The sequence below is a fragment of the Hirundo rustica genome, chromosome 1 (genome assembly GCF_015227805.2).
Source record: "Hirundo rustica isolate bHirRus1 chromosome 1, bHirRus1.pri.v3, whole genome shotgun sequence".
Taxonomy (NCBI): domain Eukaryota; kingdom Metazoa; phylum Chordata; class Aves; order Passeriformes; family Hirundinidae; genus Hirundo; species Hirundo rustica.
This window is the reverse complement of record NC_053450.1, coordinates 23,814,423-23,829,327: the sequence shown is the minus strand read 5'-3', so window position 1 is coordinate 23,829,327 and position 14,905 is coordinate 23,814,423. Positions and strand designations below refer to the sequence as shown.

The 14,905-nt window shown below is 43.1% G+C and overlaps 1 protein-coding gene across 3 annotated transcripts in view; it reads left to right on the top strand.

Moving 5' to 3' along the window:
* The first annotated feature begins 769 nt into the window (after positions 1-769).
* The window catches only part of ESRP1 (epithelial splicing regulatory protein 1), a 32,283-nt gene continuing 18,147 nt past the window's right edge, over positions 770-14,905 (top strand). For 2 of the 3 annotated variants that reach the window (XM_040077048.2, XM_040077066.1), the window contains exons 1-9: positions 770-1,132; positions 1,338-1,466; positions 2,301-2,414; positions 4,814-4,928; positions 12,031-12,129; positions 12,232-12,286; positions 14,149-14,259; positions 14,346-14,478; positions 14,564-14,606. In XM_040077048.2, the coding sequence (XP_039932982.1) occupies positions 1,001-1,132; positions 1,338-1,466; positions 2,301-2,414; positions 4,814-4,928; positions 12,031-12,129; positions 12,232-12,286; positions 14,149-14,259; positions 14,346-14,478; positions 14,564-14,606 (931 nt within the window). In that variant the 5' untranslated portion in view covers positions 770-1,000. The remainder of the gene's footprint in view (positions 1,133-1,337; positions 1,467-2,300; positions 2,415-4,813; positions 4,929-12,030; positions 12,130-12,231; positions 12,287-14,148; positions 14,260-14,345; positions 14,479-14,563; positions 14,607-14,905) is intronic. The other variant, XM_040077058.2, reaches the window with a different exon arrangement.

Here is a 14,905-nt window from a genome sequence, read left to right as displayed (position 1 = left end):
TATGCACTGAAAACAGAGATTTTAGAGTAGAGATTTCACCGTGAAGCAAGAGGGAATGTCAAAAGGGCCAAAATCAACAGCTCATCGAGGGAAGGCTGCTAACACACGACTTGATCCGCCGTGCCAGAACCGTACACAGTTTGCGCTGCCGCTGCCTTGAGGACGACAGAGGGAAAGGCTTCACCGCCCTGAGCCCCTGTTCCCCCTCGGCAGGAGCTGCTCCCCGGGGCAGCCTGCCCGCACGTCGCCACAGCGCTCCCCGGCACCACACTCGGCCCCCGCCGTCTCCGACCAAAGCCGGGTACCCGCGGGGGCTGTTACGAGCGGTGTGCCCATCTCCCCTGCCCTTCCGTCCGGGGGAACAGAACTGCCCTCCGCGGCACGTCCCGGCAGGACCGGGCGATCCCGCCCCGTCGCTGAGGAGTTGCACCATCCCGGTGCAGCGCACCTCGACGGCGGAAGGCGCAGCCCGGCGGGCTCTGGGCCGCCGTCGGGGCACGCTGAGGCTCCTCGGGGGCTCGGGGCCGCTCCCTGCCGCCGAGCCCCCGCAAGCCTTCCGCAATCGCGGCCCCGCGCTGGGCGTTCCGCCCGCAATCCCGGCCCCGCACTCGGGCTGCCGCCCCCGCGGCGCTGCCACGTCCCCGCCCGGCAGGGCCAATGGGCGGCGGCGCCAGGTGTGTGTTACCTGCACCACGTGGGCCGGGGGTGGGCAGGTGGTGCCGCGGCCCCGCGCAGAAAAGCTCGCAGCCATTGCGCCTTTCCCAGGGGTGCACTTGGTGTGGGAGCGGCTACCGCCCACCTCGGGGAAAAGGGGTGGGGAAGGGGGGGAGCCGTGCGCTTCCCCCACGCCAGGCCCTTGGGGAGGGAGGCTGCAGCCGGGGGTTCTGCCGCTTGGGTCTCGCTTGGAAGCGCCTGGGGCAAGGAAAGTTTCCGGCTTCTTCTCTTTCCCCCCCCTTCTTCCTTTCCTCTTTTTTATCCTCTTTGCTGGTCCGGTGGCACCATGACGGCGTCTCCCGACTACCTGGTGATTCTCTTCGTGACCACGGCGGGCACCAACGGGGCAAGGTTGGGCTCAGACGAGCGAGAGCTGCTCCAGCTCCTGTGGAAAGTGGTCGACCTGAGGAGTAAGGAGGTATTTTCACCCGACGGGAGAGCACCCCGACCTGCTGCTTCCTTGGCGCCTGCCATGCTGGATGTGGGCAGGGCGGTCTCGGCGCTGGGCTGGTAATGGGTGTCCCAGGCTGGAGCAAGCTCTGGTGGAGGGTAGGGGCTGGTGCTGCAGGTGGGGACCTCCAGCCCGGAGAGCTGACTCACCCCCTCCTCTGCTTTCTCTGGAGCTGGGGCACCTGCATGACGTGCTGGTCCGGCCTGACCACACAGAACTGACGGCTGAGTGCCAGGAGATCACCCAAGTGGATGTGGAGAGCCTGGCACTGGCTCCACCGCTGGAGCAGGCATTGAGACAGGTGACACACCGTAACTGCTGCTAAGTGCTGGTCTCCTTTGGGAGCTCTCCCGTGGGGTAGAGGTGGTATCGTCATCTACTTATCCCCACCATCAGAGCAGTGGAGCCTGGTCCGGGAGCACCACAGACGTGTGTGGGCCAGAAAGCTTACATGTGTACGGCTTTGGGGACCTTCCTCCCTTGCCTTTTCTTTATTTGCCTTGGGAGGAACTGAACCCCAAGAGAGGAAGGCTAGGGGCGGCTATTTCCCTGCCCTGCTGGACCCTGAGTGAGTCTTAGCTGAGGGTGAGCCCTAATCAAAGTGTTGGAAGAAGCCAGCTTTAGGTGTTCCCTGTTAAGGCTTGTGCTCATCAGTCCTGGGAAGATGATGGTACTGAAGCCTCTAGATTAACAAGGAAGTGTGTGTGATTCCCATTGAGGGCAGGGCTGAAAGCTTGTCTTTCTGACATGCTTGAGTGCCCCCGTCTGAAAAGCTCTTCTGCCCCAGTACTGCCTCAGCTCTCTGCAATCAGCTTTGTCTCATTGCAATGCTCTTGTAAATCTTTAAAAGCATTTTCTTTTGTGATGTGGTCTGTCTGTGTAGCCATATCTCATTAGAAGGAGAAAAGGGCTGGTTTCCTTGTGAAGAGATTTATTGTGGAAGTTAGCATGTGCTTAGCTAGAAAGAAACAAATTTACAGAAGTGAAGGAGTAGGCCTATATGAAAAGGAATTCCAGCTCCATGTTCCTGCTGCCCAATGCAGGAATAACATGTTACCAACTGATAACACTGCCGAGTGGAGCCACTCTGATCTCATAATATAACATGTATGTCTTTTCTTGTTCCTGCCAACAGTTTAATCAGTCCGTGAGCAATGAGCTGAACATTGGTGTAGGTACTTCTTTCTGTTTCTGTACTGATGGACAGCTGCACATTAGGCAGGTTCTACACCCTGAAGCTTCCAAAAAGGTATGTAGCTTAAGTCCTAATGTGCTTTTTATGATTTCTTGCAAAACAAATCAACTTCTCTCTAGTATGAGGTACCTCCACACAGCCATAGCACAAACACTGCTCATATGTAATGTGCTTACCAGGCTAAAGAGCCTGTGTGGTAGGCATATACAGTGTCCTTATGCAGTCTTGAAATGCCTTTTTAAGTTAAATCAGGAGGCTGATGCTCTTAAATGTTTGAGAAAGGAGCAATGTATTGACAGTACTTGTAGCTTCTACAGGGTTAACAGGTGGGATTTGGGATTGTTGCTAAATAATTAACCATTTTAACCATGAACTATTTTTTTGAAATTTTACATTCATGCCTAGTTATAGCAACTTTCAATCTTTGGGCATTCAGCTGACACTCCAAGGGCGGTGTTTGTATTTGTAAGGAGCTGAACAGGAGTTTGAGGCAGGCTATGAGTGATGATTAGTCCCATGCTCTGGAGTTTTCCATAACTTCAGAGTTGCCAAATCACTTAACAATGTTATGAAGTCCTGCCTGCTTTTCGTTAGTGATAGGGTTGCAGCAATATGTGAGTCTCTCTGGTTCTGAAATAACTGCCTCAATATTAATAACACCTCATTTTGTGGCTTGGAATGGATGTGCATTGCTCTGTAACTGAGCTGTTCTGCTCCTCTCATTGTACCTGACTTCTTGTGCATCAGTTTGCTGCCCCATCTTTGAAGGGACACTGCTGCAAGTGTGTGCTGTTACAACAGTGATACTGAATGAGCTTGGTTGTAATACTTCTTTGTGCTTTAAGTGTTGATAGCTTTTAAGGCTTAGAAGAGGAGTAGTGAGCATTATTCACAGTGAAGGGACAGTTCTTATATATATATATGTAACTTGTCTTCTAGGACATGTAACATGAGAAAATGTGGAAACAGGTTTTAAAAAGACTTTCTTCTTGGCTAATAAAGTATAACTTGTAATCCATTTAAGTTACGTGGATAAAAGAAGGGACACATCCTACAATTAGTGTTGTTTTGATGTCAGGGATCCTTTTTCTGTATTGTGACAGCATCATAGACAGAAATCAAATCTTCATCAAAATCTTCTGTTGCTGTTTCATTAAGAATTGTTCATTTGAAATTTGCTCTGTGCTGCATGTAGATTAAATAAACCAGATGCTTATGACACTTGTAATAGTTTTTTGATGAATATCCTAATACAGGGATTGGAGTGTGGGATCACAAAAGTCCAAAGGCAGAAGTCTCTGGGCTCTTGAGAAGATATTTATTTCTAAGATATCTGTTCTGACACTACTTAGCAACTCCTGGTATTCAGTGAATAAATTGGCATCAGCCATTCAAAAAGAAAATAGATGAAGTATGGAACTGCATTTCACATCAAGGAAGAAAATCATGCTAAAACTAGAGCAGGAAATGTTGGCAAGCCCATCTATATTTTCATAAGCCTTTAAAGAGTATCGTTTGCCTAAAACACCTGTCCATATGCTAAGATAAGCTCTAATGTTCTCAAAGCAGGATTTGTTTTGGAGCCTGAACTGCTTTCTTTAGGCTCCCTAAATATGCTTTCACATAGGCTGCTATGTTATAATGCCAGCATGCTAACTAGTTGTTAAATCCCAGAAAGCCTTTATGTGTAGTCTTGAAAGGCCTTGCAGGCAACAAACAGCCAGAAGGAAAATGTTGTATTCTGTCTGGGGTGAAAAGCTAACTGAAGAAGTAAGGGTTTGCTTTGGTTTCAACAGCTTCCCCCAAGACTTGTCCATTTCTTCTCCTTTCCACTCCCAAAAAAATTAAAAGCATGTGCGGCAAGAAAGGATACTTTTACTTATAGTGGGCTACATAACTTGCTTCTGACTTTGTATCCTGCAGTTAAAGCAGTTACCATTCATAGGCTGGAAACCTCTGCACCATGTCAAACCCTCTTCTGCACAGTCAGATTTTTTATTTGTTGGAAATAAATATTTGAAGTGTCATTATTCTCTGAAAACAGCCTTTTCTATAAACTAAAGTGTCTGCTAGGCTTGCCAAATTTTCTTAATTCTGCAAACTGGGCTACCCTCTGGCTTTATACAGTTATCATCAATTCTTGTTTGCAATTTTAAATGTTGCAATAGGAGGCATCTGCTCTGCTACATATATATTGGCTTTGAAGCTATAGTAATAATGGCAAATGTTTCTCTGGCAGTGCAAAAGCACATTTCTCTTATTAAACAATGTAAGGAGAAAGCTGTTTAAGCAAAAAAGTTTATAAACATACTTACCTGGCTAAGAAGAGCTATGTGAGTTTCTCTGCAGCAAAGACCATGTTTCCTATCTATTCTAAAGCTATTGCTAGGAAGTTTGGCATCTACTCACAAAGTAGGTTGAACTCACCCTAACTGACTTTGTTCCTTTTACAGAATATTTTACTGCCTGAATGCTTCTACTCCTTTTTTGACTTGCGGAAAGAGTTCAAGAAGTGTTGCCCTGGCTCACCAGAAGTTAGCAAACTCGATGTTGCAGCCATGACAGAATGTATCCTTTTAACAATGGTGTCTCTGCTGCTGTTACAGTCTTGGCTGAATTTTAGGACAGAGGTGCATGAGTAATGCTTGCAACACATGTTTAGGGATGGTATAACTTTAATGAGTGACTCGGAGTGTACTGAGTTTTCTCACAAAGATAAAGATAAAAGCATATGAGGATGAATGCTTCTGTAGAGAAAATCCAGTATTTCTTCTTGACTTCTGCATGTTTTCTTTATCATCTTCATAGCTGTCTGTCTTTAAACTTGGCAGTTTAGTGTAACTAGCACACTTTTTTCAAGTTGCTGTTGTGAATTGTAATACTAAAGCTTGGGTGTTGAGTTTCATAGCATCAGTTAGGTTGGGGGGTTTTTTTTGGTTTTTTTTTTTTTAATTTATTTTAGGCAAAAGCAAATGTTGGGAGACCACCTTAATTTTCAGGAGAGGAGATGGTTATTCTTGATGTGACCTTGTAGTGAATTTCTAGCACGGGAATGAACCTAGGGCAGGGATGTTGTTGGAACATGTGGTATTCGGTCTCCTAGAAGGTGCACATGCTGCACTTCACAGGGTGAGGCTTGGCTGGCATCAAGATGCAGTCAGTAGTATGTTTCCATTTTCAATGGTAGGGATGTCTAAAATTACTTTCTGAATAGACTGAAGTGGTGTGTAACCCCCTTCTGTTGGCTCTTTCTGAGTCTGAGCTTGAGCGCTGAAGCTGTGATTTGGCCATGCCTTCTTCTCTTGCTTCCTTGGCAGTCTTCCCTCTTGCTACAAGCTTCAGGCCTCATCTTAAAAATATTCTTGGACACAGAGTTACTGAGCTATTGAAGTAGTGGTCACAAAAGTCAGGTATCAAGGAGGAATAAAGGAATTTGAGGTGTTTGCCTTTGCTGTTGGTTGATGTTGCTGCTATTGTTTTTAATAATTTTTCCTCTGACTTGCTTATTGTGTCCATGGAACGGTTGTCATTAAGAGATAATGTCTGTGCCTTCAGAATTTTTTTGGGCTTTCACTGCAGGACCAGTGTTGCCTGGACTTTGTACTTGTTGGGGACATAAAATACACATATAGGGTGGATTTTTGTGTTTAACCATTCTGCTCTGTTATCAGGATTAATCTCTGCTAGTGAAGGGGCAAAAATTATTTCCCCCTGTATTCTGAAGGAAAGCAGTACACTTAGAGTAGGATTCTGAATCTTTATGTAGAGAAATGAAATAAATGCTGTGGTGCATAGAAACTGGATGATGACTTCTTAAAGTTATGGTCAAAAACTTAATACATTGTGTAGGGAATGCTTTGATGTGATCTGGAGAAATTAAAGACAATCAGCTACTTCAGCTGTTTCTGAGAGTTGCCCTTGGTTTCTCCTTATGTGGATGTCTGGGGTATGCCTTTCCACTGTGGAAGGAATTGATTGACTGTAGCTAGCTGGAGTGTCACTGGTCAGCTGAGGTGTGCTGATGGACTGTGTATTCCCTGCCTGCTGGGAGAGAAGAGGCAGACCACCCTGTGTTACCCGACTGTCAGGAAGTCCCTAAAGAGTCAGTGCTACATGAGTAGTTTTGGCAGTTGCCAATATTTTCTCCAAGTTCCCAGAAGCTTAGTCAGTCTATCCAAATGCACTCAGCTTGAGTCTGAGTTCTGGATAAGATCTGCTTCTTAAGGTATATAAACCTAACTTCATTTTGGTCTTACATTTATTTCTGTGGCTTGTCTTATTTTGTAATTGCTGAGGCTCTGATTTGTAAACTTGCTATGTTTATGCAACATGGCTGAAATCAACTGTCTCTCCCCCATTATTGTGTGGGAGCAGAGGATACGGAGACCAAAAAGGGTAAAGCAATTATTCTTTAATGATAAATATGATAATTTCCCTTCTCTTCACCTTGCTGAAATAAATCAACATAATCTCCTCAGTGTCAGAAGCTATATAGGTTAATTGTACTTGTAGACCATGGACTTATGTCATACTTAGGATAAAAATTGTTTAAGAAGGTGCTCAGTCTAAAGACTAGTTCCATAAGTTGTGTACAGAGTTGTTTAGGTTTTCTTCCTTCTTGTCTGGATGTGGGACACAAAAACAAATCAGAAATAAGTGCAGTAGGTTGAAATGAAGCTGCAGATTAGGCAAAGAATCTGATTAAGCTCTTTTTATTCTTGTAGAAAGTGCAGCCTCTTGGCCTCACAGTTAGAAGGTGTATGAATCTTCCATGGTTTCTGCCACAGAAACTGTACTGTGCCAGACACAATAGCATTTGGTGAGGATGGAAGGTTTTAGTATGGAGCTAAGGTACTGACTAGATATTCAAGAGACCTGCATTTCCAGACTGGCAGATGCAGGAGTAGAATGATTTTTGGGCGCATCCCTTCATGTACTTATATCTCCATTTTCTGTGTGTAACCTGGTTGTGATCAGTAAGAGGAAACTTTTGATATGAAATAGTTAGGAGAAAGCTAGGGTATTAATCTAGAGTAATTTAATTTATTAAAGTCTTCAAAAGCTTTTGTTTTGATAGGTCACTTTTGATGAAAGAACAAATTACAGGCAAATGGGGAATGTATGCTACTGTTTCCAGCTGTGAGGGGAGATAACTTCCTACTGCACAGTCAATTCCAGAAACATATTTCAGTATACAGCACACTGGATTATTGGTGCTTGGCTATGTATTTCTTGCAGACAAGGCAAGCACAGTCTTGTAAAAAAACCATAGAGATAGTAGACTGAATAACTGGCTGGGTTATTCTTACTTTAGGAAGTGCTTTGTGGACTTACTCTCTCAGGAGGCTACTTGGAATATGTGTACAGCAATGAAACCATGCCCAGCTCAGGTGCAAGCTGTACAAATCTTTATTCCCAACCCCTGCAAGAAGTTATACACTTCACAGCAAACAGCCACTCATTTCTTTTAGATAAAGGTAAAGCAATCTTTAAAGTGTTATGAAATTCAGGGGACCAAGGCAGAACTGAGACTTTTTGTAATTATTAGAGTGCTACTGCTGCCTAAGTCATGGTGTCAAGACAGTTCTTGTGTATGAGACAGTTTTCTGGCAGACTGTCAGAATTGTGTAAGCGTAATGACAGCAGGACAATTATGAGAAATTTTGTGTAACAAAACTTGAGAGAACTGATCATGTTCCAGCAGAGAAAAGAACTTGGGTCTGTCGACGGGTTTTTTTAAATTTGTAAGCATACAAAAGGAGCAGGGTTGTTCTTGCACCCTCTGTACCTCCCATACTTGCTACACTTCTTGATTTGCAAAGCTTGCTGAGCCAGTTTTCACCCTGTGAGTGCCTTCAGGGTGGAGTGAATAAAGCTTGCATGACTATTCCTATTAGGTTTGCAGAAGACTCATCCTTTGCCTCGAGATTGGGTGTGCAGAAGCCATTAAATGGCAAATACTCTTGCTTCCTCCAATACTTGGTTTGCTCCACTCACTTCTGTACTGGATGTGTGACGAAAACTTCTTACTAGGAGTATCTGCTGATGTTGTCAGTAGAAACTCAGGGGGACTCCAGAACAACTTGTTTAATGTGCTGGCTATTGTAGCACTGAAACTTGGTTTGTTGGGGTTTTATTGTTCGGTTTATTTTTGTGTTTTTACCTGGGTGTCTTGGAAACAATAATGTGGAGCACAATTATAACCAACAGTGCTTAACTCTGGCAGTAAAAAGCTCATAACTGGATATTAGTTGAGAACCTTGGATATTGCTATTTGTATTTCCTGTGATAGTACTCAGGAACTGGGTAATATTTTATTACCTTTATGCAAAGCATTATGTAGAAAGGTGTAATCTTCTGTCTAAAGGGACTTAAATAAGAAACAGTGCCAAGGGGAAAGGATCAGTGCAGAGCACAATTGCAATGCTGTTTCATGTCATCTCAGGTTAAGTTTGTTGTTCAATGAGAAAGGAGTTAAAAGACAGAGAAAGTGGAAAGGAATAAGTCTTGGAGGACATTGGCAGTGAGTGCAGCTGAGGTGGTGGTGCATCTGAGGAATGATTTAGAAATTTATTCCATGTCAGAGGTGCCCTCCTAATACAGATTATGCCTTTCCTTCCTGCTCCCTTTAACTTGCTGAGTGTAGCAGGAGGTGGTACCACAGCTGCACCTCAAGATTAGGTAGCTTGTTGTTTCCCATTCTGCCTTATTTCGTACTGTCTTTTGCTTGTTGCTTCATTTAGAATATACATGTGGCTGCTACTGCATATATTAGTTCTGGACAGCCATGTCTTGTTCCTTACACTGCTTTAGATGTGAACTTGGATTATCCCCTGTAATTGTCTTTCTCCAATTGCCTGAGAGAGGCATTCTTTAAATACGAATGTACAGAGACACATATGTGGTCTCCTTTGCAGAACAAGGGATGGGGTTTATAGACTACATCATTTATATTTTTTTCTCTAGTACCATAATTTCTAGTGCCTTTGTCCATAGGTGTCTACTTCTGCGTAGTCAATCTTGTTCATTAGAATACAGATTTTCACTCAGCATGCTCTTTAAACATGCAGAAAACCATTAACGTTCTTCTCCAATCTTGCCTAAAAGCTGTGCTTCTAACTAATCAGAGGTGAAAGTGTGAGGTTAAGCCTGCAATAATGTTGTTGACTCTTTGTCCCCTCCACTGTGTTTATATTTCTCTAGAGTTTGGCACAGCTGACTCACTGTGTTTGACAACTGGTACCAGCTCTAGAGCATTTTCAGGAGCTATTTCTCCCGTGGATCAGTGTCTTCAGAAAACAGTTTCACCAAAGAAAACGATTGTGGGGTGGGGTCCTTGTTTGTTTTCCTTGTGTGATGGCCTCTCTTCAAATTCCCCGCCCCTTTCACACTGCTGCATTCCCGTCTCTGAATGCTGATCACTTGTAGGGATCTTTGGCTCAGCACAAAGGAAATATTGAAATGTCTTTTCAGTTCTGACAGCACAGTCTAACAGCCGAGCACATGCGTATGCATGTCCCTTGCTGGAATAGCTATTGAAACTCCTGCCCAATTGCTCTTGACAGAGGAAACGCATTTCCAAAATCTTCATAAAACTTGGTCAGGCAAGACCAGGGTTCTAACACCTGCACCATCAGCAGCTCTGCCCAAGCCCAGTGTGGAGCTGTTAGGTGCTACAGGGGGAGCAGTGTCAGGAAAGGGAGGAGAAGCACTACTCTGCTCTGATACACAAGGCACCCAGAAACATCTGTGTGGTGCTGCTTAGGCACCCTGTCTGTCAGAGGGTGTTTGTGGGTTATTTTTCTTTGCAACCCCCTTTCTGGGGGCAGAGGAGGGAGGTGAGCTTGAGTTTGTTTAAAGCTTAGAAAGAGACTGCAATGAAGAAATTTTTTGTTGTCATAAATAGTCATAATCTCTTAAACCATGCTTTGGAGTTGCTCAGGATTTTTTGGCTTGGTTTTTAAGAAAACTATTTCATGTTTGCAGTACTTTACCCCAAAGAAGGTACTAGGAGGGGGAAGATAAAGGCAATGACTAGCAAACTATTTATAGCCAAGCAGTTGGAGGGGAGGAATCACTGGTTTAAGTATTCTAGTTTTTAAACTAAGATAATTCACTTAAGCTTCAAATGTTCTTCTAAGACTAAGCGTCATCCTCTCACATTCCATACTCCAGTGCACACTTAAAACCCACAAAGCTTCAGAATCAAATTAGCCTGAAGTGTATTTTGTTGGCACAGCACCTTTCCAGTCCTTTCTGTGGAAGAGGAATGCATTAATTCAGTTCAAGTTATTTTTTCATCTTGCAACAGGACAACTGTTAAATGATTTTTTAAAATCTGTTCTGTAGAACTGACTTGCGCTCATCCTGCAAATAACAGGGAAGACTTTATCCCACAAAGAAATTTGTGCTTGCTTACCTGTTGATGAGATGATACAACTGTTCTCTGCACTTCATGTGGGTGTCTGACAACTCAAATGTTGCTCAGCTCTAGGTGGAGAAAGCAGGTTTCCTCTTCAAACATCACAATGCAGGCTCTAGAGCATTTGAAATGTGTTTAATGGAGTCCGGGGGTCATATGGGCAAATAATGGGTGCATTTAGCTGTTTTCAATGTGTTGCATTGCTGTACCTCCAAGTCAGGATGGATCTTGTTTAAGAAACTCTCACTTTTGTTCTGAAATCTTGATGCAAACTGATAAGGCAAGTAAAAAGTGCAATGCTTTTTCCCAGATTTCCTTATTTTTGGTTCTGTTCTTGATTATTTTTTTTACCCTTCCATCCTCAGTGAAAAAGGCCTTTTTAAAATTTTGCTTCATAAATAATGGAGTAGAATTTCAAGTAATCTTACAGTCCTGTAGCCTGATGTTGGAGAAGAGTAAACATGGTGGAAAGCAGGAGATACCATAGTAAACTGTTTACAGTTGTCTGAAAAAAGATGGTATATGCAACTTATATCAGCCTCCCTTTATAAATGTGGTGGGTTTTTTTGTCTTCCTATGGATTTCTTAGGACAGGATGCTTCCTGCCCTCTTCTGTAGTTATTTCTAAAATCCTTCAGACTGAAGCTATGGGTTGTGGGGCTCTGTTTTGCCTCTTGACGAAGCACATTAACTGGTGGGCTCTAACCAGATTCTCAAAATGCATTTGTGCAGCAGTACAAAACTTGGGTTACAACTTCTAATAAGCAAGGTTTAGATGAGATGTCACTTATGAATTTTGTTGAAGTGCTAAGATACTTATTCTGCTTTGGGATTTACTTGGTCAAAAAAGCATGTGGTATATCCCTCTGTTTCTGGAGCTTTTAGTTGATTATTTGCTGCTTCTGCCCCAATCCCTGAAGATTAAAGAGGATGTTAATTAAAGAGGACAGGGCTCCAGTCTCTTCCACATGCAGAGGTGCATCTGTCAAACATACATATTCATGGACATATTAAAAAATGTCCTTATTATGGGGTCTCATGTCCCCAAACACTTTCTGGAGTGACCTTACGCTCCCAGAGGTGGCAGTAACAGAGGCCAAGGCAGAGCAGCTAATGTACCCCAGCAGGAAGATGGATTAAATCTTCCCCTGAGAAGCAACATACAAGGACAACATGAAAGTGTGTTGCTCTAGCAGGAAACCAATTCGAAATCTGTTTGGTGATTATTGACTTAACTCCAGCATAAAGATTTAAATCTTGACAAGAACAGTCCAGCATTTCCCTATGGAGCATCTCAAGTTGAAGATATGGGGAATATTATTTTAACATTAATATCTGAACCATACAGTAAGTGATTATGATGAATGAGTTTTCTTTGTCCCTTCTTCAGTTTTGGTGCCTGTCATGTACATTGACAAAATAGGAAATAACTTGTGCTGTATTTCGTAGATCACCGGTTTTCAGATCCAGAAAGGGTGAACTACAAATTTGAAAGTGGTCCATGGTAAGTACTTCTTCCCTCTTCTTGTTGCACATGTTTCAACCCCCACCACTTTTTGTTTAAGGTTACTGTTTAGGTGGACTGTACTTCTCTCTTCCTAATTTGCCAAGAGTTGTTACCATTATATTTATTTACCATCCCACTGTGGGAATCGATTAGATCCTTCAAGTGAGACAGGGAACAGACAATCTATGATCAGATGCAAGCTTGTTTTCTTGTTAGGCTTCAGTGTTGCCTCTTAGCTGCTGAGAGTTCTGTTCTACTAATAAGTGCTTATAATGAGTGCTAAGTGTGTTGTGCTATTAACAAAAGAATGTAAGCAGTGTTTCAGAAATAACCCTATTAGTTATTAACTCTTGCACTCTTCCTGCAATTTACTACATGGGTACTGCATATACATTTTTTTCTAATAGGGAAGAAACACTTTCATATAGCTATTGTGCCAGAAATACTGTGCTACCACTCAGTTGTTTATGATGCTTCTTATCTAATGGTGATTCTTATTCCCAAATATGTTTTAAATGTAAAGCTTTTATCTGCTTTTGATGCCTGCTTTGTTGCTTGGGTGGTTGTGGGGTTTTTTTAATGTGACTGTTTTTTCTATGTGTAAATACAGATTTTTCTCAGTGGTTTTTGTGATGATTTATCTGTGATATCACAAGATGCTGGTGTTAAACTGACCTTTTTTATTATTCCCATCTTGCACAAACACTTCCCTCATTCAGATTATGGATCTGTCGTAATGGTAGATGATGCTTATATTTTTTAGTCAAAAAAAGTAAGAAAAAATGCAACAATGGCAGGAAGTATCCAGACAGATTAGCTCAGGGGCTATGTTTCAGACTTGTTCTAAGCTTTTTCCTTTTCACTGACAAAATTCTAGGATGAAGTGGAAGATTCACATTTTATTTGAGATAATGAGAAGTACAGAACTAGGAGGCAAGGGGGAACAGTTTGAGGCAGACAGCTACACAAAGGCCATCTGAGAAATTAAAATGTGGGTGAGAAACATGACCCTCCAGGCATACCACAGTCCTGTTGTGTGAGGGAGTCCTCTACTACTGAACAACACTTCATCTACTTAATCAATCACTTAAGCTCTTCGGTGCAAAAAAGCTGTTCCTTCATAGCCAGAAAGGCAGGCTTGGGTAGCTGTGAGCGTTTTGTTGTACTTGACACTTTGAAGAAGTAAGAGAACAAAAGAGACTGCAGTAATGACCAATTAAACCTGGCTTTCTGTGGCTAGGCTATTCCCATGCTAAGCAGCCAATGTAGCCTTCAGCTATATTAGTCTCTGACAGCGCAGTGATGGCCTGAGCCAGCAATGTTAAGGCTCAACTCTTCAGGCCAGAGTCCTGTGTGTGCTGAGTACAGTCCTGAACAGATTTGGACTTGGCTTGTGACTGGTTCTTATACACTGTCATAGTAGAAATCATAAGCACTAATCTGTTACATCTAATTGCTCTGCTTCAGTTTCTACCAATCTAGATTAGAACAGCAAGTATTTGATTTTTATACCAGTAACCCTCTTCAGATAACAAAGCACAAATGATGTCAGGAGAGGGAAGTAAATGGGGAATATGATTAAAGAGATGACAGCTCACAGAGCAAATGAGGTAAAGCAAGGAAGGGGAACTTGGAAAGCGGCAACTTAACATAGCAAACTTTCTCTTGGAGAGCCTTGTACATTGGCTTTCAATTGGTGGTGGCACTTGGCCCTCAGTGCCTTGGCATTGCCATTCAGCAAACACGGAGCAGGGACAGAAGCCTGTTCCGAGAGTACAAATGATGAGCAGACAGGTTGGTGTGTGGCAGATATTAGAGGCAGATTATCTCTGCATTACTACTTCTTTCTGTGCCTGCAGCAGCAAGATGGAACTTGTGGATGACAATGCTGTTATCCGAGCAAGAGGGTTGCCATGGCAGTCATCTGACCAGGACATAGCAAGATTCTTCAAAGGTCTAAATATTGCCAAGTTAGTAGTTCAGAATTTGCTTGTGCATTTGTAGTTCTTCAGCTGCATAGGTCACGGAGTTTCATCTCTTGATTTAAATCTTGCAGAGGAGGTGCTGCACTCTGTCTCAATGCCCAAGGTAGGAGGAACGGGGAGGCTCTGGTGAGGTTTGTAAGCGAAGAGCACAGAGATCTAGCACTACAAAGGCACAAGCATCACATGGGGAACCGATACATAGAGGTGGGTGACATGATGGGCTTTGAAATCCTCTTCTCAAAAGGAATGCAAATTACATGCCAATAATGTGTTCCTTTTTTTCCTTTAGGTATACAAGGCAACAGGTGAAGACTTCCTTAAAATTGCTGGAGGTAATTTTTAGGAGATGAAAAGGGATAGTTTGTTCCATCTGCATCTCTAAATTTTGGCTGCAAACTGCTCCTGTTGAATGTGGCCCTTTTTTCTGTCTTTGAACAAGTATTTGGCTGGTGTATTGATTACTGTGTTTTCTGCTAGCAGTCCAAGATGTTTTCGATGATTTATCTGTCTGCCTCTCTCTTCCACATTCTTGCTATTTTTAAGTGGCCTGTCAATCAGGATTTGATTGGGCAAAGTGATCTTGTATGTGAACTTAATTTGTTAGGTCATCTTCATGGTAGTGGGAATCTAA